The following is a 23,362-nucleotide window of genomic DNA, read 5'->3' as shown; positions in this document are numbered from 1 at the left end:
GGATAGATGATAGATTAGAGATAGAAAGATTTTATTTACTTATTTATTTTATTTATTTATTTTGTCCAATACACAATGAGGGTTTTAGTGGGTATATATCTATACCCACTAAAGTCTCATAGTCTCAAAATGGGTGAACAGTGCAGTCAGGCAGTAGGGAAAGCAAGTAGGATGCTTGGCTGCATAGCTAGAGGTATAACAAGCAGGAAGAGGGAGATTATGATCCCGCTCTATAGAATGCTGGTGAGACCACATTTGGAATACTGTGTTCAGTTCTGGAGACCTCACCTACAAAAAGATATTGACAAAATTGAACGGGTCCAAAGACGGGCTACAAGAATGGTGGAAGGTCTTAAGCATAAAACGTATCAGGAAAGACTTCATGAACTCAATCTGTATAGTCTGGAGGACAGAAGGAAAAGGGGGGACATGATCGAAACATTTAAATATATTAAAGGGTTAAATAAGGTCCAGGAGGGAAGTGTTTTTAATAGGAAAGTGAACACAAGAACAAGGGGACACAATCTGAGGTTAGTTGGGGGAAAGATCAAAAGCAACATGAGAAAATATTATTTTACTGAAAGAGTAGTAGATCCTTGGAACAAACTTCCAGCAGACGTGGTAGATAAATCCACAGTAACTGAATTTAAACATGCCTGGGATAAACATATATCCATCCTAAGATAAAATACAGAAAATAGTATAAGGGCAGACTAGATGGACCATGGGGTCTTTTTCTGCCGTCAGACTTCTATGTTTCTATGTTTCTATATACACATAGTAAAATACACGATGAAGGTTATAGAGGAGATACTCATAATAAAATATCTAAGAAAGAATAGAAAAGATGGTATAGTAATAGAACATATCAATGAAAGACTAGAAGAAGAGATATAGGAATAGAAGAAAGGTATAGGAGATATAGGAGAGCAATAGGACAGGGGACGGAAGGCACTCTAGTGCACTTGTACTCGCCCCTTACTGACCTCTTAGGAATCTGGATAGGTCAACCGTAGATAATCTAAGGGTAAAGTGTTGGGGGTTTGGGGATGACACTATGGAGTCCGGTAATGAGTTCCATGCTTCGACAACTCGATTACTGAAGTCATATTTTTTACAGTCAAGTTTGGAGCGGTTAATATTAAGTTTAAATCTGTTGTGTGCTCTGTAGTTGTTGTGGTTGAAGCTGAAGTAGTTGCCGACAGGCAGGACGTTGCAGCATATGATCTTGTGGGCAATACTTAGATCTTGTTTAAGGCATCTTAGTTGTAGGCTTTCTAGGCCCAGGATTGAAAGTCAGACAGAAAGACAGATGGATAGGTTAGCAAGGATAGAGGGTAGCAATGTTGGGGAAAAAAAACCTGGAATGAAGGGGACTCTTCCTAACAGTGGGGACAATTAACCAGTGGAACTGCTTGCCACCAGAAGTTGCAGGAGGTTTTTAAGAAGAGACCGGACAGTCATTTGTCTCAAGTAGTACAGGATCTTCTGCTAGAGCAGGGGGCTGGAGTAGAAGATCTCCCAAGGTCCCTTCCAGCTCTATTATTATTCTTTTATTATTATTTCATTATGAATAATTCCTGACTCTTATTTCTAAGGGATTGAATACGTCCTTTATTTATTTATTTTTAGTTTCCTTTAGATTTTTTTATTTGGCTTGTACTTTCTAGCTAAAATTTTCAACTTAACTTAAAAAATCCGAGCTGTGCAGGAATGAAAATCCCATCTCTTGACTTGTTCTCAGCGGGCTCGTTCCGATTTTCAGAAACCAAGGAAAGTCTCCATCTAGAGGCTAAAAGCTGCCCCAAGTTTATAGGCCAAGGATAAAATAGATGAGAATGTTATTGTGCAATTCCAATGCCTCGTTGCTGGAATTTTATAAAGGGGTCCAGACAACTTGTAACTTTCTTGCACTTCCTCCGTACTTTCTCTTCTGTTCTTTCTTTCTATTTTTAAAAAAAAGCTATTTCCAGCCAAAAAGGCATTGAAGGGAAAAGGAATAATGCTTTGAATGCTATTGAAACTAAATAAACCTCCTTTAAAACCAATTTTATCCCATCCTCCCTTCAAAAAAAAAAAGTTTTATACAGTTGAGAAAAGTTTATGTTTGTCTTCAGGAGATAAGTACCTGAAAAGATAAGTGGCTTATAATTCTGGGGAGAAAAAAGGAGAAAAATCAGGCCACTGATTAATTTTCTGATTATTATTAATAAATTACATTAAGGACTTAGGCATTATGCAGGCTCCTTTATCATAAACAAACCTCTTTTATTTCAGAAAAGTGGGCTTTAGATGGATTTGTTTTCCTGGGTTTGCTCTTGAATTTTTACTGCAAAGCCAAATAACAATTATTGCTGTTGTTGTTGCTATTGTTATTCCAATAAATAAATAAATTGTTGTTGCTGCTGCTGCTGCTGCTGTTGTTGTTCTTCCTCCTCCTCCTTCTTCTTCCACCACAGCATCAGATTTAGAGGGTATTTTTTGGTCTTTGCAAAGGTTTGATGATATTATTATTATTATATTTCATTCATGAAACTCAGTCAAATGAACACTCAAAAATGCATCACAAATACCATTGATGGGTGCTGATGGCTGACATGGGTTACTACCAGTGTCCTAGGTATTATCTTTGTTGTTGTTGTTGTTCTCTTCTTCCTCTTTTTTCTTCCTCTTTCTCTTCCTCTTTTTCTCCTTCCCCTTCTTCTTCTTCCTCCTCTTTTTTCTTCCTCTTCCTCTTCTTCTTCTTCTTCCTCTTCCTTTTCCTTTTCTTCTTCCTCTTCTCTTCCTTCTTCTTCTCCTCCTCCTCCTTCTCCTTCTTCCTCCTCCTCCTCCCCTTCTTCTTCTTCTTCCTCTTCCTGTCCCTGTTCCTCTTCCTCTTCTTCTTTTTCCCATTCCTCTTTTTTCTTCCTCTTCTTCTTCCCCTTCCTCTTCCTCCTCTTCTTCTTCTCCTCCTTCTCCTTCTTCCTCATCCTCCTCCCCTTCTTCTTCTTCCTCTTCCTGTCCCTGTTCCTCTTCTTCTCCTTCCACTTTTTCTTCTTTCTCTTCTTCTTCTCTTCGTCCTCCTCTTCTTCCTCTTCCTCCTCCTCTTCTTCCTCTTCCTTCTTCTTCTCCTTCTTCCTCATCCTCCTCCCCTTCTTCTTCTTCCTCTTCCTCTTCCTGTCCCTGTTCCTCTTCCTCTTCTTCTTCTTTTTCCCCTTCCTCTTTTCTTCTTCTTCTTCCTCCTCTTCCTCCTCCTCTTCTTCTCCTTCCTCCTCCTCCTATTATTATTATTATTAATAATAATAATTATTATTATTATTATTATTATTATTAATAATAATAATAATAATAATTATTATTATTATTATTAATAATAATAATTATTATTATTATTTTTATTATTATTATTTTTTATTATTATTATTTCCTTATGAAAATATGGTGCCTTGCGACTTAAAGGCACCCCAAATTTCCCGCTAGCTCGGCCGGGGCTCCACAGAAACCTTGCTGTTGCAAACAGGAGCCAAATGATTGGAAAACTCTCCCATTGTACAGAGAAGGACCCCCAAAGCTGAGCAGGACGACCCACAAAGTCACACCCAAGACACCGCCCTGCGCTTTGCAGAACTGCGGGGAAACTGCAGAGAGCCAATTCCCTGCAGCCTCTCTTTGCATTTACACCCTGAATTCTTGTTGCAAACTCCGTGTCAGGAGAATCTCTACACAGCTTTGGAGAGTTGTGACGAGTTTTGATTTTCTGAACGAAACCCAGGGCTCTCTCGCCGTCCAGGTTTTGTCCTCGCCCAGGGTGGGCCTTCACACCACCCACCCACCCAAGGTTCAGAATTTCATTTCCCAGCTGCAAAATCGACCCAACTTTGCACCTTGAGCATTGTCTCCGTGCTTTTATTTTTTATTTTTTATTTTTTTTTAAATCTGAGAGGGTTTTTGCTTCCCACTTCTCTTGTTCTGTCCTCTCTCTATCTCCAAACTTCGCAGCTGACGCATTAATTGCAGCTCTCTGCAAGCCGCAGGACTCCCACGCAGGTGAAAGGAGGGCCCCCCCGCGCCTCACTGCGCTCTTTGCAAATGGAAGGAAGCATCACGGGTGGGAAAACAGGACACAAACACACAGAGAGATACACACACACTCTCACACACACTTCCCCTTTCTCTCCGGCCTCGGGTTGGCTCAGGGTGTTTGCCTCCACCTGGTTCTTGCACAGCTGAAATTTTCAGGGGGAGGAAAGCAGAGAATTCAGGGCCCGTAAAATATTTGCCTGCCATTCCCAGAGCAATTATGACCCTCTCGGCTAAGCTGCGGCAATTAAATACTGTTTTGTTCCAAGCAAATCTTTACCAGCCGTTGAAGGAAGAGACTGCACAATTTGTCTCGGTGTTTGTTTCAGATTCCTGGGCTGAGTTGTGGGTTTTGTTTTTTTCCCCCGGGTAGAAAGATTGTTGGATGAGAGGGTGGGGGAGAGAGAGGAAGATGAGGAGAAGAAGGAAGTCAGAGGAGAAGAGAAGAAAGGAAGGGGGGGGGAAGAAGAGGTAGGGAAGGAAGGAGGGAGGAAGGAAAAGATGAAAGGGGAGAGGAAGGAGAAGAAGGAAAGGCAAGGAAGGAAAGAGGGAAGGGAGGGAAGGGAGGAAGGGAGGAAAGAAGATAGGAAGAAAGAAGGAAAGAAAGAAAGAAGAGAAGGAGGAATTGACAGAGGAAAGAAGGAAAGGGGAAAAGAAAAGGAAGGAAGAGAGAGGGGGATGGAGGAAGGAAAGAAGGAAGGAAGGAAGGAGAAGGGAGACAGGAAGGGAAGGAGGGAGAAAGGAAAAGGGAAAGAATGAAAGGGAAGAAGGAAGGAAGGAAAGAATAAGAGAAGGGAAAAAGAGGGAAAGGGAAGATTTTTCCCAAGTGTAATGTTTCATAATGTAATTGTTGTCTGCGGCCCATGAATACCAAAAAAGTTCTCCTCTTTCACAACTCCTGGCGGGCCAGGGCGACCCTGAATGGGGCCCGCAGAACCTTCTGCAGATGTTCAAGAGAGGAGCTTTGGTCCACCTGAAACTCACCTGGAGGGAGTTTAGCATGATGAAGATGTAAGCCCAGGTAACGCTCAGGTGGACAAGGATGCCACAAACCCAGGTCAGGCCCAGGACAGGCAGCAGCACCAAGATGGGTTTGGTGGTGGCCCTGGAAATGGAGCAGAAGAGAAAATGGTTGGCGTCTTCCCAAACCCAAGTGCCCCAAATCGGACTCTAGAAAAGGACAGAATAGAAATAGAATAAGGAATAGGACAGGATAGAACAGAATAGAATGGGATAGAATAGAATAGAACAGAAATATGGAATGGAATGGAATAGAATAGAATAGTGTAGAATACTGTAGAATAGAGTAGAAAAGAAAAGAAATATGGAATAGAATAGAATAGAACAGAAATATGGAATAGAATAGAATAGAATAGAAATATGGAATGAAATGGAATGGAATAGAACAGAATAGAATAGAAATATGGAATGGAATGGAATAGAATAGAATAAGATATAATAGAATAAAGAAAAAATAGAATAGGATAGAATAGAATAGAATTCTTTATTGGCCAAGTGTGATTGGACACACAAGGAATTTGTCTTTGGCGCAGATGCTCTCTGTGTACATAAAAGAAAAGATACCTTCATCAAGAATCATGAGGTACAACACTTAATGATTGTCATAGGGGTCAAATAAGCAGTCAGGAAATTATCAATATTCATATCAATTTTAAGGATACAAGCAACAAGTTACAAGGTCATAAGTGGGAGGAAATGGGTGATAGGAATGATGAGAAAAAACTAGTAGTAAAACTAGTAGTAATAGTAGTGCAACCTTAGTAAATAGTTTGACAGTGATGAGGGAATTATTTGTTTAGCAGAGTGATGGCGTTCGGGGGAAAAACTGTCCTTGTGTCTAGTCGTCTTAGTGTGCAGTGCTCTGTAGCGATGTTTTGAGGGTAGGAATTGAATCGGAGCCAGGTTCATCTGGGGATAATTTTTCCATCCTTTTCTGGGTTTGGCGGAATGATGCTCATCATCTAATCTTCTGCTTTGGGGTTTTTCTTATCTCAAAGCCTAAGACGACTCCCAGAGTGTGCAACAGAGCAGATTCCACAAATCACACACACACAAAATATGAGAAATAATCAGGGTTTCCCCTGTGGGCCTTTCCAAATTCCTTCCAAACAAAACAGGACAAAAGGTTCTGTGGACAAGCCCCCAAGCCACCCCGCCCAGGAAGTGAACCCCAGAAGAACCAACACGTTTTGTGGGTGACTTTCCTCCACTCAAAACAGAATACCCTACGAGACTAGACTTTCAATTCTGGGCCTAGAAAGTTTAGAACTAAGACGGCTTAAACAAGATCTAAGTATTGCCCACAAGATCATATGTTGTAACGTCCTGCCTGTCGGCGACTACTTCAGTTTCAACCACAACAACACAAGAGCACACAACAGATTTAAACTTAATATTAACCGCTACAAACTTGACTGTAAAAAATATGACTTCAATAACCGAGTTGTCGAAGCGTGGAACTCATTACCGGACTCCATAGTGTCATCCCCAAACCCCCAACACTTTACCCTTAGATTATCTACGGTTGACCTATCCAGATTCCTAAGAGGTCAGTAAGGGGCGAGTACAAGTGCACTAGAGTGCCTTCCGTCCCCTGTCCTATTGCTCTCCTATATCTCCTATACCTTTCTTCTATTCCTATATCTCTTCTTCTATTCTTTCATTGATATGTTCTATTACTTTATCTTTTTTTCTATTATTTCTTAGATATATTTTACTATGAGTATCTCCTCTATAACCTTCATCATGTATTTTATTATGTATACAGTATATAGATATATACCCACTAAAACCCTCAGTGTGTATTGGACAAAATAAATAAATAAATAAAATAAACAATTGCTTAACCAGTAGTTTTTTGGAGGAAGCTAGGAAGACCCATCACGACGTCCGATGGAAATAAGACTGGGAACTAGAGGCTAAAACATATGAAGAACAGTTGTAGGAACTGGGCATGTCTAGTTTAATATAAAGAAGGACCAGGGGGGACAATGTCTCAAGGGTTGCCACAAAGAAGGAGTCAGCCGATTCTCCAAAGCACCTGAAGGTAGAACAAGAAGCAATGGGTGGAAACTAAACAAGGAGAGAAGCAATTTAGAACTCAGGAGAAATTTCCTGACATAACAATTAATCAGTGGAACTTATTGCTTCCAGAAGTTGTGAATGCCCCAACACGAGAAGTTTTAAAGAAGATGTTGGATAACCATGTCTGAAGTAGTGTAGCGTTTCCTGCCTAAGCAGGGGGTTCGACTGGAAGACCTCTACGGTCCCTTCCAACTCCTTTGTTGTTAACTTGGACCTTTTGGAAGTCTGTGATTTGCAGGCCGGTTCAATCGGGGACTTGGTCTCTTCTAAGTCATCCCACCCACCACAGGATGAAGAGGCCTCCGAGCCACCAAACTGCAGGGAGATGTCACCTCGCCCTCCAGCCCCGGCCTCCACCTTCCCACCCTGCAAACCGCGTGGAGGATATTTACACCACCAGAGGAACAGTATGTGTGTCTTGTGGCTGCCCACGGCGCCAGCTAAAAAATCAACAAGAGATTTACATCCGTTGGGTCTTATCGGAGGAAGCTGCGGGAGATGATCGGTTGACCCTGAGTGGGGCAGAGTTGAGAAGAGAAGGGAAGGGAAGGGAAGAGAAGAGAAGAAAAGAAAAGAAAAGAGAAGATGGAAGGGAAGAGAAGATGGAAGGGAACAGAAGAGAAGAGAAGAGAAGGGTGGCTCTAAGCCTACGGAGAGGGTCGGCATACAAATCTAATAAGTAAGTAAGTAAGTAAGTAAGTAAGTGAGTGAGTGAGTGAGTGAGTAAGTAAGTAAGCAAGCAAGCATCTAGAGCAGTGGTTCTCAACCTTTTTAATGCCGCGACCCCTTAATGCAGTTCCTCTTGTTGTGGTGACCTCCAACCATAAGTTTAGCGCCAATTCTCCCAACAGAGCTTTAAGCTGATTGGCAGGAAGGTCAGAGGGACACTCCCAATGTAAACGCCTGATTGGTCGGATTGTAAAAATATGTTCCAAGGCGCCAGAATAGAAACGTTCGTTCCTAACACCATAGGAAATTTGTTTTTTCCCGTGGTCTAAGGTGACCCCTGTGAAATGGTTATTCGACCCCCAAAGGGGTCCCGACCCCCAGGTTGAGAACCACTGATGTAGAGGATGCTTAGAAGGAGCCTAAAGGAACAGGTTGGAATGGAATAGAATAATAGAGTTGGAAAGGGACCTTGGAGGTCTTCTAGTCCAACCCCCTGCTTAGGCAGGAAACCCTACACTACTTCAGACAGACGGTTATCCAACATCTGCTTAAAATCTTCCAGTGTTGGGGCATTCACAACTTCTGGAGGCAAGCAGTTCCACTGATTAATTGTCCTGTCAGGAAATTTCTCCTTAGTTCTAGGTTGCTTCTCTCCTTGTTTAGTTTCCACCCGTTGCTTCTTGTTCTACCCTCAGGTGCTTTGGAGAATAGGTTGACTCCCTCTTCTTTGTGGCAACCCCTGAGATATTGGAAGACTGCTATCATGTCTCCACTGGCTCGTAATAATAAGATGAGTCTCCACATCTTTGGAAACCAGTGTTGTCCAAGGATGTCCCTTCCAAAGGTGGATAAATAAGAGGCTGTAATTCTATTGGCCCAGTTTGGGTCTTCTGTCGTCAAGAAATATTGGGCAGAAATTGTGAACTGAAGACGCTAGAAAAGATGGCATTGATAGCAATAGCTCTTATATTCTGCTTTACAATAATGCTTTTTCAGCCCACTCTAAGCGGTCAGCCTCTTGCCCCCAACAATCTGGGTCCTCATTTGACCCACCTCAGAAGGATGGAAGGCTGAGCCGACCTTGAGTCTTCAGAGAAGGGCAGCATACAAATCTAATAAATTATTATTATTATTATGTCAGTACAACACAGCAAACGAGATCATTATGCTGGATTTCGTATTTCATCACCAGTTGGGCGCTTCCCAAGCACCTAGGACTGTGTGATGTAGCGACGAATTATATTTGCCGATCCCAGTAAAGCGGCCTTTTGCAATTGACAGATGGAGATTTTGTCAATTCCGATGGTTTCCAAATGTCCGCTGAGATCCTTTGGTACTGCGCCCAGCGTGCCAAGTACCACTGGGACCACTTTCACTGGCTTATGCCAGAGTCGTTGCAGTTCGATTTTTAGATTTTCATATTTCACTAATTTCTCTAGCTGCTTCTCCTCAATTCTGCTGTCTCCTGGGATTGCGATGTCGATGATCCATACATTATTATTATTATTATTATTATTATTATTATTATTATTATTATTATTATTATTGAGCCTGGTGAGATGCGAACTGCCAAATTTCAGGCAGCCAGCAGTCAACAGAAGTAGCTTGCCGGGGATGGTGGTGGAAACCTTTATTTTGGTGGTGTTAGATGCTGAGTTGTTTGTGGAAGCTAAGAAGCCTTACCAAAATTTTATTTATTTATTTGTTTGTTTGTTTGTTTGTTTGTTTGTTCGTTCGTTCGTTCATTCGTTCATTTGTTTAAATGGACTTATATGCCGCACTTCTTCGAAGACTCAGGGCAGTTCACAACATATAAAAGCAATACAAAAAAAACAATTCTAAAGCCCAATTATAAAACTAATCTAAAAATCCCAAGCCATAAAACCATACAACCACACTGGCACATTGTTAGCAATTTGTCTTCATTCTGAATCAGATTAATGTGCCAACGTCAAAATGTTTTGACCCCGGTGCTACGTCTGGCCAAAAGTCATTGAAGGACGCCAAAAGTTTTGAACCGTTTTAGAGACATGATCAAACTGTTCCTGGTTTATCCATCAAGCCTTTGAGTCAAAATTCCCCAATCTAATTTTATTGACTGTAAGGGGGGAAAAAATGTCTGTCTGTCTGTCTGTCTGTCTGTCCGTCCGTCTGTCCATGCCAAAGGCCACAGAAAGACAGAATCATGTTAACATGATTTAGATCAACGTTTTGGATCTCAGGGACCACCAAGGTCATACTTCTAAATCCCACGGACTACCAAATTCATAATTTTAAGTCCAGCAGATCACGAATATTATTTTTAAAAAGCCAGTGAAAGTGATCCCAGTGGTACTTGGCACACTGGGCGCAGTGCCAAAGGATCTCAGCAGACGTTTGAAAACCATCGGAATTGACAAAATCTCCATCTGTCAATTGCAAAAGGCCGCTTTACTGGGATTGGCAAATATAATTCGCCGCTACATCACACAGTCCTAGGTGCTTGGGAAGCGCTCGACTGGTGATGAAATACGAAATCCAGCATAGTGGTCTCGTTTGCTGTGTTGTGTTGACATAATAATAATAAGTCTTCAGAGAGGGGCGGCATACAAATCCAATAAATAAATAAATGAATGAATGAATGAATGAATGAATGAATAAATAAATAAATAAATAAATAATAGAAACATAGAAGACTGACGGCAGAAAAAGACCTCATGGTCCATCTAGTCTGCCCTTATACTATTTCCTGTATTTTATCTTACAATGGATATATGTTTATCCCAGGCATGTTTAAATTCAGTTACTGTGGATTTACCAACCACGTCTGCTGGAAGTTTGTTCCAAAGATCTACTACTCTTTCAGTGAAATAATATTTTCTCACGTTGCTTTTGATCTTTCCCCCAACTAACTTCAGATTGTGTCCCCTTGTTCTTGTGTTCACTTTCCTATTAAAAACACTTCCCTCCTGGACCTTATTTAACCCTTTCACATATTTAAATGTTTCGATCATGTCCCCCCTTTTCCTTCTGTCCTCCAGACTATACAGATTGAGTTCATGAAGTCTTTCCTGATACGTTTTATGCTTAAGACCTTCCACCATTCTTGTAGCCCGTCTTTGGACCCCTTCAATTTTGTCAATATCTTTTTGTAGGTGAGGTCTCCAGAACTGAACACAGTATTCCAAATGTGGTCTATAATAATAATAATGATAATTCATTAGATTTGTATGCCACCCCTCTCCGAAGACTCGGGGCGGGATGATTAGGGGAGGCTAAAATATATGCTCAATGATTGCAGGAACTGGGCATTTATTTATTTATTTATTTATTATTTGGATTTGTATGTCGCCCCTCTCCGAAGACTCGGGGCGGCTCACAACAAGTGTAAAACAAATCATACATAATCCAATTAATTAAAATATTTAAAGATTTAAAAACCCCATATACTAACAGACACACACACAAGCATACCATGTATAAATTAAACGTGCCCAAGGGGAGATGTTTAGTTTCCCCATGCCTGACGGCAAAGGTGGGTTTTGAGGAGTTTACGGAAGGCAGGAAGAGTAGGGGCAGTTCTGATCTCCGGGGGGAGTTGGTTCCAGAGAGCCGGTGCCGCCACAGAGAAGGCTCTCCCCCTGGGGCCCGCCAACCGACATTGTTTAGTTGACGGGACCCGGAGAAGGCCCACTCTGTGGGACCTAATCGGTCGCTGGGATTCGTGCGGCAGAAGGCGGTCTCGGAGATATTCTGGTCCGATGCCATGAAGGGCTTTAAAGGTCATAACCAACACTTTGAATTGTGACCGGAAACTGATCGGCAGCCAATGCAGACTGCGGAGTGATGGTGAAACATGGGCATACCTGGGTAAGCCCATGACTGCTCTCGCAGCTGCATTCTGCACGATCTGAAGTTTCCAAACACTTTTCAAAGGTAGCCCCATGTAGAGAGCATTACAGTAGTCGAACCTCGAGGTGATGAGAGCATGAGTGACTGTGAGCAATGAGTCCCGGTCCAGATAGGGCCGCAACTGGTGCACCAGGCGAACCTGGGCAAACGCCCCCCTCGCCACAGCTGAGAGATGGTTTTCTAATGTGAGCTGTGGATCGAGGAGGACGCCCAAGTTGTGAACCCTCTCTGAGGGGGTCAGTAATTCCCCCCCAGGGTAATGGACAGACAGATGGAATTGTCCTTGGGAGGCAAAACCCACAGCCACTCCGTCTTATCCGGGTTGAGCTTGAGTCTGTTGATACCCATCCAGGCCCCAACAGCCTCCAGGCACCGGCACATCACTTCCACCGCTTCGTTGACTGGGCATGGGGTGGAGATGTAAAGCTGGGTATTATCGGCATATTGATGATACCTCACCCCATGTCCTTGGATGATCTCACCCAGCGGTTTCATGTAGATGTTAAATAGCAAGGGGGAGAGGACCGACCCCTGAGGCACTCCACAAGGGAGAGACCTCGGAGCCGACCTCTGACCCCCCACTAACACTGACTGCGACTGGCCAGAGAGGTAGGAGGAGAACCACTGAAGCACAGTGCCTCCCACCCCCAACCCCTCCAACCGGTGCAGAAGGATACCATGGTCGATGGTATCGAAAGCCGCTGAGAGATCGAGGAGCACCAGGACAGAGGATAAACCCCTGTCCCGGGCCCGCCAGAGATCATCCATCAACGCGACCAAAGCGGTTTCCGTGCTGTAACCGGGCCTGAAACCCGACTGCTGGGGACCTAGATAATCGGCTTCTTCCAAGGACCGCTGGAGCTGGAGTGCCACCATCTTCTCGCCAACCTTCCCCATAAAGGGAAGGTTGGAGACTGGACGATAGTTGTTAAGTACGGCTGGGTCCAGGGAAGGCTTCTTGAGGAGGGGGCGCACAAGCGCTTCTTTATAGAGTGTTGGAAAAACTCCCCTCCCCAAGGAAGCGTTGGTAATCTCCTGGGCCCAGCTCCGTGTCACCTCCCTGCCGGCCGAGACCAACCAGGAGGGACACGGATCCAGTAGACAGGTGGCGGAACTCACAGCTCCAATGGCCTTGTCCACTTCAGTAGGTGTCACCAGATCAAACTCTTCCCAGACAGGTGGACAAGTACGTGCCCCAGTCACCTCGACTGACTCATTGTCAGTCGACTCTGTTTTACAATTGGAGTCGAGGTCGGCCCGGATCTGAGCGACTTTATCAGCGAAAAACGTGTTAAACTCCTCGGCGCTACTCTGCAAGGGCTCCCCAACTCCCCCCTGATTAAGAAGGGAGCGGGTCACCCTAAACAGAGCGGCCGGGCGGGCATGGCTAGTCTACCGAAGAGAAGGACCAGGAGAGACAGGCTAGCAGTCTTCCAGTATTTGGGAGGCCGCCCCATAGAGGAAGAAGGGGGTCAAGCTATTTTCCAAAGCACCCAAAGGACAGACAAGAAATAATGGATGGAAACTGAATAGGGAGAGATTCAGCCTGGAAATAAGGAGGAACTTGCTGACAGTGGGAGCAATCAACCCAAGGAACAGAAGTTGCCTTCAGAAGTTGCAACGTCCTGCCTGTCAATATGCTGCAACGTCCTGCCTGTCGGCGACTACTTCAGCTTCAACCACAACAACACAAGAGCACACAAAAGATTTAAACTTAATATTAACCGCTCCAAATTTGACTGTAAAAAATATGACTTCAGTAACCGAGTTGTCAAAGCGTGGAACTCATTACCGGACTCCATAGTGTCATCCCCAAACCCCCAACACTTTACCCTTAGATTATCTAAGGTTGACCTATCCAGATTCCTAAGAGGTCAGTAAGGGGCGAGTACAAGTGCACTAGAGTGCCTTCCGTCCCCTGTCCTATTGCTCTCCTATATCTCCTATACCTTTCTTCTATTCCTATATCTCTTCTTCTATTCTTTCATTGATACGTTCTATTACTATATCTTCTTTTCTGTTATTTCTTAGATATATTTTACTATGAATATCTCCTCTATAACCTTCATCATGTATTTTACTATGTGTATATAGATACATACCCACTAAAACCCTCATTGTGTATTGGACAAAATAAATAAAAATAAATAAATTGTGGGAGCTTCATCCCTGGAAGCTTTCAAGGAGAAACTGGTCTGCCATCTGTCCGAAATGGTGCAGGGTCTCCTGCTTGAGTAGGGAGGCTGGACTAGATGACCTACAAGGTCCCTTCCAACTCTGGTCATCTCTTAAATCTTTCTAGCCTTTCACCCACAAGAAGGAACACACCCACACACAAGTCCGACTCACCAGATTTGAACCCCGATCTGCTTCTCCAGACTGCTGTTGGGGGTCAGCATCCGTGAGCGACGCCTCGCGCTGGACACTGTCACCATCACCACCCGGAACAGCACAAAGGTGTTCACCTAAATGACAATGACATCAAGTTAAGATTTCAAATGACTGCGAAGGAAGGTCCCCATTTTTTCCTTCTGCACAAACTAGAATGAACACACCTGAAATGAAATTGAATCGTGGAAAAAAAAGGAAGTGTTCTGTCGGGCTCTCTGGCCAAATCCTCCCGAAAATTCACAGATACAAGGGTTAATATTGTTTTATGATGCCTTGGTAAGGCCACACTTGGAATATGGCATCCAGTTTTGGTCACCATGATGCAAAAAGGATATTGAGACTGTTCTTTCGGGCTCTCTGGTAGGAGCCTCCCGAAAATTCAAGGATACAAATTTCAGACACACACACATTTGAAAATTCAAAACAATGTCCTTTATCACAAAATTCAAAATAAACTATGCACTCTTTTTGTATTGCAAAGAGCACTCATCCCAAAACAACCAGGTAGTCTGTACAATTTCCTTAATCAGTCTTTAAGTACTTAGCTAGCAGCTGGGAAGAAACTTCACACCCCTTTTTCTTCCACGAAGTGAAACAGCCACACACTTTGCTCTGGGTTGGTTTCAAAGATGTGAAAAATCAACAAAGTCAAGGCACGATTCCTGAAGAACTGCGATCAGATATTCTTCCACAATGGCCAAACCCACACGCTGCTATTTATAGCAGCAGCCCTAATTACTGGAGCCCCACCCAAACACAGGTGTCCTCTCTTATCTCCGGTAATATGTCCTTACTTGGTCTCTTCTACACATAATTCTGCGCTTGCGTGGGTCCAAGATGTCTTCATCCGAATCAATGGAAGATAAGGGAGATTGACTGCCTGGGCTGTGTGCCAAGCCCCCCTCTTCCAAGTCACTCCCACCTTCTTCTTCGTCCGAGGAAACTAAACTCTGAACTGATTCTGTCGGCAATAACACAGGCCTGTGACATGTTGAATTTCCCCCTGCATCCACCTCCCCATTCCCTGGGGCAGGAGCTGGGCCAGAGCCAACCACAACAGAGACTCTAGAAAGAGTGCAGAGAAGAGTACGAAGATGGCTGCGGGACTAAAGGCTAAAACATATGAAGAACGGTTGCTGGAATTGGTCTGGGTTTAGGTGATGATACTAGAGTATACTATAGATACTACAGATGATACTACTGATGACTTTTTTGAGGGAGAAAAACAATCACAGAAACACTACTAACCAGAGCATACAAAGCTTTCACCAGACCAATCCTTGAATACAGCTCATCTGTCTGGAACCCCCACCGCATTTCGGACACTCTAGAAAATGTCCAGAGATACTTTACGAGAAGAGCCCTCCACTCCTCCACTTGCAACAAAATACCCTACGCAACTAGACGTAAAATCCTAAGTTTAGAAAACTTAGAACTATGTCGCCTTAAACACGACCTAAGCATTGCCCACAAAATCATCTGCTACAAGTCCTTCCTGTCAACGACTATTTCAGCTTCAGCCGCAACAACACACGAGCACACAACAAATACAAACTTAAAGTAAGCCACTCCACTGCAGGAAATACAACTTTAGTAACCAAGTAGTTGATGCTTGGAACTCACTACCAGATTCTGTAGTATTGTCACCTAACCCCCGAAACCTGACCCTTAGACCAGTGTTTCCCAACCTTGGCAACTTGAAGATATCTGGACTTCAACTCCCAGAATTCCCTAGCCAGCATTCGCTGGCTGGGGAATTCTAGGAGTTGAAGTCCAAATATATTCAAGTGGCCAAGGTTGGGAAACACTGCCTTAGACTATCCACTGTTGACCTCTCCAGATTCCTAAGAGGTCAGTAAGGGGCGTGCATAAGTGCACCAGCGTGCCTTCCGTCCCCTGTCTTAATGTTTCTCTCTTACTAGTATCATGTATGTAAACATTGTTATATCTTTGTATAGCACCAATACGTACTTGACAAAACAAATACAGTGTTCCCTTACTTTTCACAGGGGATGCGTTCTGAGACCACCCGCGAAAGTCGAATTTCCGCGAAGTAGAGATGCGGAAGTAAATAAACTATTTTTGGCTATGAACAGTATCACAAACCTTCCCTTAACACTTTAAACCCCTAAATTGCAATTTCCCATTCCCTTAGCAACCATTTAGATTATTACTCACCATGTTTATGTATTAAAGTTTATTAAAAAAAATATTTAATAAAAGCAGACGAAAGTTTGGCGATGACATATGACGTCATCGGGTGGGAAAAGCCGTGGTATAGGGAAAAAACCCATGAAGTATTTTTTAATTAATATTTTTGAAAAACTGTGGTATAGACTTTTCGCGAAGTTCGAACCCGCGAAAATCAAGGGAACACTGTATATAAAATAAAGTTGAAAGGAACTTCTTTGATGATGGACGTGAAAGGTCCCCATTTTTGGCCCTTGCAAACCAGAGTTTGGATGAGGAAGACCAGGGGTTCCACCAAAGATTTTGACCCTTACTGTTAGGACAAAGAGGACGGGTCCCACAAATGCCCAGATGACCTCTGTCTGCACATTCAGCCAACAGTGATTGTCCGCCACATATTTGTTGAACGAAGTGGCCAAGGTGACACCAACGATCAGCACAGGAAGACCTGGAAAGGAGGGAGAGATTGGTAGGTCAGTGTCTCCATCCCATCTTCCATGGTCCCTTTGGCCATTGAGGAAGAACAACAGTTGACCTTCTTCGCTTGAGCCTTTCATTGTCTCTTAACTAGCGCATCCTTCCCCCTTTCTGGTCTATTGTATGAAGCTCACTCTTTTCCTTGCCCCTTCCCCTTCTTGACCTTTGGGATACAGACCCCAACCGGTCACATAGTAGAACCGCATCCTCCGATCCTCACTCATGTTGACTGCCACCACTTTGCTCCAGAGCAGAAGACCTTCCACCAACATCCAAGCGAAGGCTGCCATGAAGAAGAGGTGGAGGAAAGCCGTGACAGCAAAGCAGACACCCTGGGGAGAGAGATGGAGAGTCCAGGGGTCTGGGGGAAGGAGGGAAGGACTCGGGGGGGGGGGTATTCTCTGCAGCTCCCATTCAGGTAGTGCAGGTAGGACCACCTGCCAGTGGCCCTCCTCCTGTTTCCCAGCTCTTCTGCTGACCTGGTTAATCTTGGCCAATTCACTAAACATTAACAAGGCTTCTGCGGCAGCCAAGGCGAAGATCAAGTTTTTATGCACCGTAGTTCGTTCGCTTTTGGGGACCCTGTCGAAAGGGGAAATGAAAAAAGATTTTGGCACAACCTCTACTAAGTGTAGTTTTATTTCTTCTTCCCTTGTGTAGCCAATCACCCTTGGCCAATAAAGAATTTTTTTTATTCTATTCTATTCTATTCTATTCTACACTACTCTACTCTACTCTACTCTACTCTATTCCATTCCATTCCATTCCATTCTATTTATTCTGTTCCGTTCCATTCCATTCCACTCCACTCCACTCCACTCCATTTATCTATTCTGTTCCATATTCTATTCTGTTCCGTTCCATTCCACTCCACTCCACTCCACTCCATTTTATCTATTCTGTTCCATATTCTATTCTGTTCTGTTCCGTTCCATTCCATTACCCTACCCCATTCCATTCCAGGCCATTCCATCCCATATTCCATCCCGTATTCCATTCTATTCTATTTACTAAAGGGACTAAATTGTGTCTTGGGAGGATAGGACAGGGTTAGGGAAAGGAATCTTCCAGCGTCTCTTTGAGATCCCTTCCCACTCTGAACAACTGGTTCATCCGGGCCAAGGAAAGACCCCATGGATGTATTCTCATGACCAGTCAAGTCTTCATCTGGGTTAGACATTTGGGGAGATCGTGTGAATGGGGCTCACTTTGGTGGGTTGGTTTCAAATGCTGTGCGGACCCCCAGGAAAGGAGCGGATTGGATAAGACACCTGTCCGTCTGTGGCTATTTCAGACTCACCCAACAGCCAAGAAGAGCACCAAGGTGACGATCAAAGCACAGAAGGAGACGCCGCAGCCGACGAAAGTCAGGGTCTTCAGCGTGGACTCCTCCTCTAGGCTCCTCTGCAGGGAACAGAGACAACCGGGTGAAGGTAAGGAAGGGGTGGGGAGGATCCTCAGGAGCCCCCACCTCAACAGCTTCCTTGCAACCGGCCAGTTCAGCTCTTGGGCCACCAGGTTTGGCGTCAGGGAGTGTGAAAGGGAAGAGATCTGGGAAAGGGAGCGAGGAGGATCCTGCTCCAACTCAACAAGGACCTACATTCCATGGCTTCTCCCCATGGTTCCACCAAGACCAAGCGTCGTCCTCCACAGGGAACGGAACCCTCCCAACCTCCTTCTAACCTGAACTTCATAGACCTGCAGCAGGACTGCAAAGTTGGTGGTGTGGTTACAGGCGCAGGTGGTGAGGTCCTCCTGGGAAGAAGACACCGAGCACCCTCTGGTCGACCAGCCTCCAACACCTTCAGGACTGAAGAGCAAGAAAACCTTCTGGGTTCCAGATTATTATTTATTATTTATTATTTATTATTTATTATTTATTATTTATTATTTATTATTTATTATTTATTATTTATTATTTATTATTTATTATTTATTATTTATTATTTATTATTTATTATTTATTATTTATTATTTATTATTTATTATTTATTATTTATTATTTATTATTTATTATTTATTATTTATTATTTATTATTTATTATTTATTATTTATTATTTATTATTTATTATTTATTATTTATTATTTATTATTTATTATTTATTATTTATTATTTATTATTTATTATTTATTATTTATTATTTATTATTTATTATTTATTATTTATTTATTATATTTGTATGCCGCCCCTCTCCGGCTCACAACAATAACCAAGACAATGTAAGAACAAATCTAATAATTTAAAAAACACTAAAAAACCCATTATTAAAAGCAAACAGACACACAAACATACCATGTATAAACTGTATAGGCCTGGGGGAGATGTCTCAGTTCCCCCAAGCCTGACGGCAGAGATGGGTCTTAAGAACTTTACGAAAGGCAAGGAGGGTGGGGGCAGTTCTGATCTCTGGGTGGAGCCAGTTCCAGGGGGTCGGGGCTGCCACAGAGAAGGCTCTTCTCCTGGGTCCCGCCAAACGACAGATGCTCAAGCCAGAGGCGGGCTGCTAAGGTGGAACGGTGACGCGTGCTCGCCCCCGTGGCTGTGAGTGCTAGCGGAGTCCAGCGCAATTATGCTACTGCACCTGGGCAGGTAGCAAAATGGCACGCGGACATGCAGGTAAAATATATTTCTTACAAGAAAGCCCGTTGCAGTGTTTGATTTGTTTGAAGAATTCAGTTATTTATAGTTTTCAATTTATGGGTAGCTGGCTACCTTCTGCCTTTGTTGTTAGCCGCCCCGAGTCTGTGGAGCGGGGCGGCATACAAATCCAATAATAATAATAATAATAATAATAATAATAATAATAATAACAACAACAACAACAACAACAACAACAACAATAATAACTCTTGATAGAAAGGAGCTGAGGACAACCTCCAGAGACCTTGACAGAACTTTCATCCCCCTTTCCTAACTTAAAAAAACCCTTCCCTGGTTCACCTACGTCAAATGTAACCCAGCCACTAAGCCAGCAGTTGGCAACTCATGGCTCTGGAGCTGCATGTGGCTCTTTCATCCTCTGCTGCTGCTCCCTGTCACCGGTCAGTAAAAGGGAAAATGGCGCCCTTCTAGGGGGAGACTCTATGGTGGGGAGGAAACTGGACATTTGATTGGACATCTGGTTGGCAGCCACTAGGCCAGGAGTCGGCAACTCACAGCTCTGGAGCCGCATGTGGCTCTTTCATCCCTCTGCTGCGGCTCCCTGTCACCGGTCAGTAAAAGGGAAAATGGTGCCACTCTAGGAGGAGTCTCTATGGTGGGGGAAACCGGACTTTCATCTGGCTCCAGAATTGATTGATTGATTGATTGATTGGATTTTTTTCCTGACCTTCTCCGTGGACTCGGATTTAAACAGGGGTCTTCCGGTTAGATCCTTTGTGGCTCTTTTGAGTGTTTAAGGTTGCCGACCCCTGCATTTACTTTCTTTCTTTCTTTCTTTCTTTCCTCCCTTCTTTTTTTCTTCCCTTCCTTTTTCCTTCCTCCCTTCATGTCTTTCTTTCTTTCTTTCCTTCCTTCCCTTCTTTTTTCTTTCTTTTCTTCCTCCCTCCCTTCCTCCCTCCCTCCCTCCCTTCCTGTCTTTCTTTCTTTCTTTCCTTCCTTCCTTCTTTTTTCTTTCTTTCTTTTTTTCTTTCCTCCCTCCCTCCCTCCTTCCTTCCTTCCTTCCTTCTCTGCCTTTTCACCAAAAAAAGACCTCTCCGAACCCAAGCCTACCTTCTGCTGAAGTTCCAGAAAGCACAAACTGGTTCCACCAGCTGGTCTGGTAAAGCCTACAAGAGAAAGAAGTTCAGAAAGAAGATCATCCATGGACCACCATCTCTCGGCTGTGGCTAGGGGGGCTTTTGCCCAGGTCCATCTTATGCACCAGTTGCGGCCCTACTTGGATCAGGAATCTCTGCTCACAGTCACGCAGACTCTTATCACCCCGTGCCTCGATTATTGCAATGTGCTATACATGGGGCTACCTGTGAAAAGTGTTCGGGGACTACAATTAGTCCAAAACGCAGCTGCGCTGGCTGTTATGAGTGTACCTATATACACCCATGTTACACCAACACTCCGTGAGCTGCGTTGGCTCCCAACAGGTCTGCGGACACCATCCAAGGTGTTGGTTATCACCTTTAAAGCTCTACATGGCTTAGGACCAATGATGAGGTATACGCCGGAACGGTGGGAACGCCGTTCCGGTGGCGGCAATGGAGTCTGTAGGTCCACGCACTATGCACAATTCCAGTAAAAATTACCGGCACAATTCCGGTAAAAATCACCGGCACAATTCTGGTAAAAATCACCGGCACAATTCCGGTAAAAATTACCTGCACAATTCCGGTAAAAATCACCGGCACAATTCCGGTTAAAATCACAGGCACAATTCCGGTTAAAATCACAGGCACAATTCCGGTAAAAATCACCGGCACAATTCCGGTAAAAATCACCGGCACAATTCCGGTAAAAATTACCTGCGCAATTCCGGTAAAAATTACCGGTGCAATTCCGGTAAAAATTACCGGCGCAATTCCGGTAAAAATTACCGGCCCAATTCCGGTAAAAATTACCGGCGCAATTCCGGTAAAAATTACCGGCCCAATTCCGGTAAAAATTACCGGCACAATTCCGGTAAAAATTACCGGCCCAATTCCGGTAAAAATTACCGGCACAATTCCGGTAAAAATTACTGGCACAATTACCGGCACAATTCCGGTAAAAATTACTGGCACAATTCTGGTAAAAATTATCGGCACGATTCCGGTAAAAATTACCGGCACGATTCCGGTAAAAATTACTGGGTTTGTTGCTTCCACAGATGTGAGATTTTGTTGCTTCCACATATGTGAGTTTGTCCACACGCAAGAATCTCACTACGGTGCTTAGAACGACAGCCGGGGCCAGCAGCAAAAGCGCCCTGCCTGAGCAACGGCTATGTGGCCTGTTCTCTGCTCTCCTGCAGCACCACAGGAGAGAGATGCCTGCAGTGCGGGAGAGCACAGAGACACCATGCGGCCAGAGCTCGGGGCCACCAGCTCATCTTCTCCTTGCCCCTGCAGGAGGTCACGCGCCGGAGCAAGGTAAGGGCCAGGTGGGGTGGCAGAGTGGGTGGTGGATGGAGGGAGGGGCGGTGAGCAGCGGGGCAGCAGGACAAGCAGCGGCAAGCGGAGGGGGAAACAGCGCGAGTGGTGGGGGGCAGCAGGGGCAGCGGGGAGAGGGTGGTGAGCGGCAGAGGTAATGGAGTGAGAGGTAGGGGCAGCAAGGTGAGTGGCGTTGATCACCTACCTTATTTTGGCCTATTTAGGGGCCTTTTTGCTGCTGCGCATGCGCAGAAGCTAAAAAACCTGGAAATCCTGCACCGTGCCTGTTCCGGTAGCACCGGGAATGGTGGCCCGCCCCTGCTTAGGACCAGATTATATACAGGACCACATTCTGCCACATATTTCCCAGTCGGCCGGTTAGAGCACACAGAGTTGATCTTAGAAACATAGAAACATAGAAGATTGATGGCAGAAAAAGACCTCCTGGTTCATCTAGTCTGCCCTTGTACTATTTCCTGTGTTTTATCTTAGGAGGGATATCCCAGGAATGTTTAAATCCAGTTCCTGTGGATTTACCAACTGTGCCTGCTGGAAGTTTGTTCGAAGCATCTACTACTCTTTCAGTAAAATAATATTTTCTCACGTTGCTTCTGATCTTTTCCCCTAACTAACCTCAGATTGTGCCCCCTTGTTCTTGGGTTCACTTTCCTATTAAAAACACTTCCCTCCTGAACCTTATTTAACCCTTTAACCTATTTAAATGCTTCGATCACGTCCCTCCTTTCCTTTCTATTCTCCAAACTATACAGATTGGGTTCATTAAGTCTTTCCTGTTAAGTTTTATGCTTAAGACTTTCCACCATTTTTGTAGCCCGTCTTTGGATCTTCTCAAGGTTTCTTTAGCCAGACAGTGTCGGCTGGTGGGATCGTGTAGGAGGGACTTCTCTGTGGCAGCTCCAGCTTTACGGAATAAACTACCCCCTAAGATCTGCACATGGCTTTTCCAGCAGGTTTCGTCCCAGCTAAATGGATGAATGTTTTAAAATTAAGCGGTTTTTTAAAAATCATTTTATTGTTTTTATATTGTGGTTAGCCGTCCGAATCCACAAGGAGTTGGGCAGTATACAAATCCCAGTAATAAATAAGTAAATAAACCGTGCCTTTCCAGAAAAGGCGTTAACGGAGATACCGGCTGGGCCAAGGTTTTCCGATCGCCCCCAAATGCTCTGTTTTGTGGGTTTCTTGGAAGTTCTCAATCTTGGGTTCATCTTGATAAGTTGACCGAGTGGTACCAGCTACAGGGTTTCCCCAAATCTCCCTAGTGTTATGTGGAGGAAAGGTCTATGAAGGCAGATAGAGCTCTTCAACCACAAACCCAACATGTTCTTTCCTTGAAAGTTGGGGTGACCTTTTAAAACGAGATCTTGATGTAACCTTGCCCGGGGCACAGAAATATAATTTCACTACCACTATGAGCATGGAAGAAGGAGGACTGGTTTTTTATTTATATAAATAGTGGGTTTTTACTGATTTTTAATGTTTGAAATTTTATTT

General features: G+C 44.0%; 1 protein-coding gene across 1 annotated transcript in view; it reads right to left on the bottom strand.

Annotated features, from left to right (window-relative positions):
- The window catches only part of ADGRD2 (adhesion G protein-coupled receptor D2), a 72,885-nt gene that overhangs the window by 11,391 nt on the left and 38,132 nt on the right, over positions 1–23,362 (bottom strand). Inside the window, exons 13-20 of the mRNA XM_070759610.1 lie at positions 20,496–20,551; positions 18,466–18,592; positions 18,083–18,186; positions 17,262–17,364; positions 16,961–17,114; positions 16,620–16,753; positions 14,074–14,189; positions 5,044–5,164 (exon numbers count right to left, since the gene is read on the bottom strand). Of these exons, the coding sequence (XP_070615711.1) occupies positions 5,044–5,164; positions 14,074–14,189; positions 16,620–16,753; positions 16,961–17,114; positions 17,262–17,364; positions 18,083–18,186; positions 18,466–18,592; positions 20,496–20,551 (915 nt within the window). The remainder of the gene's footprint in view (positions 1–5,043; positions 5,165–14,073; positions 14,190–16,619; positions 16,754–16,960; positions 17,115–17,261; positions 17,365–18,082; positions 18,187–18,465; positions 18,593–20,495; positions 20,552–23,362) is intronic.

Source organism: Erythrolamprus reginae, chromosome 8 (assembly GCF_031021105.1).
Source record: "Erythrolamprus reginae isolate rEryReg1 chromosome 8, rEryReg1.hap1, whole genome shotgun sequence".
In the NCBI taxonomy this organism is placed as follows: Eukaryota; Metazoa; Chordata; class Lepidosauria; order Squamata; family Dipsadidae; genus Erythrolamprus; species Erythrolamprus reginae.
The sequence above is the reverse complement of the archived record's forward strand: the minus strand, read 5'-3'. Positions and strand labels throughout refer to the sequence as shown.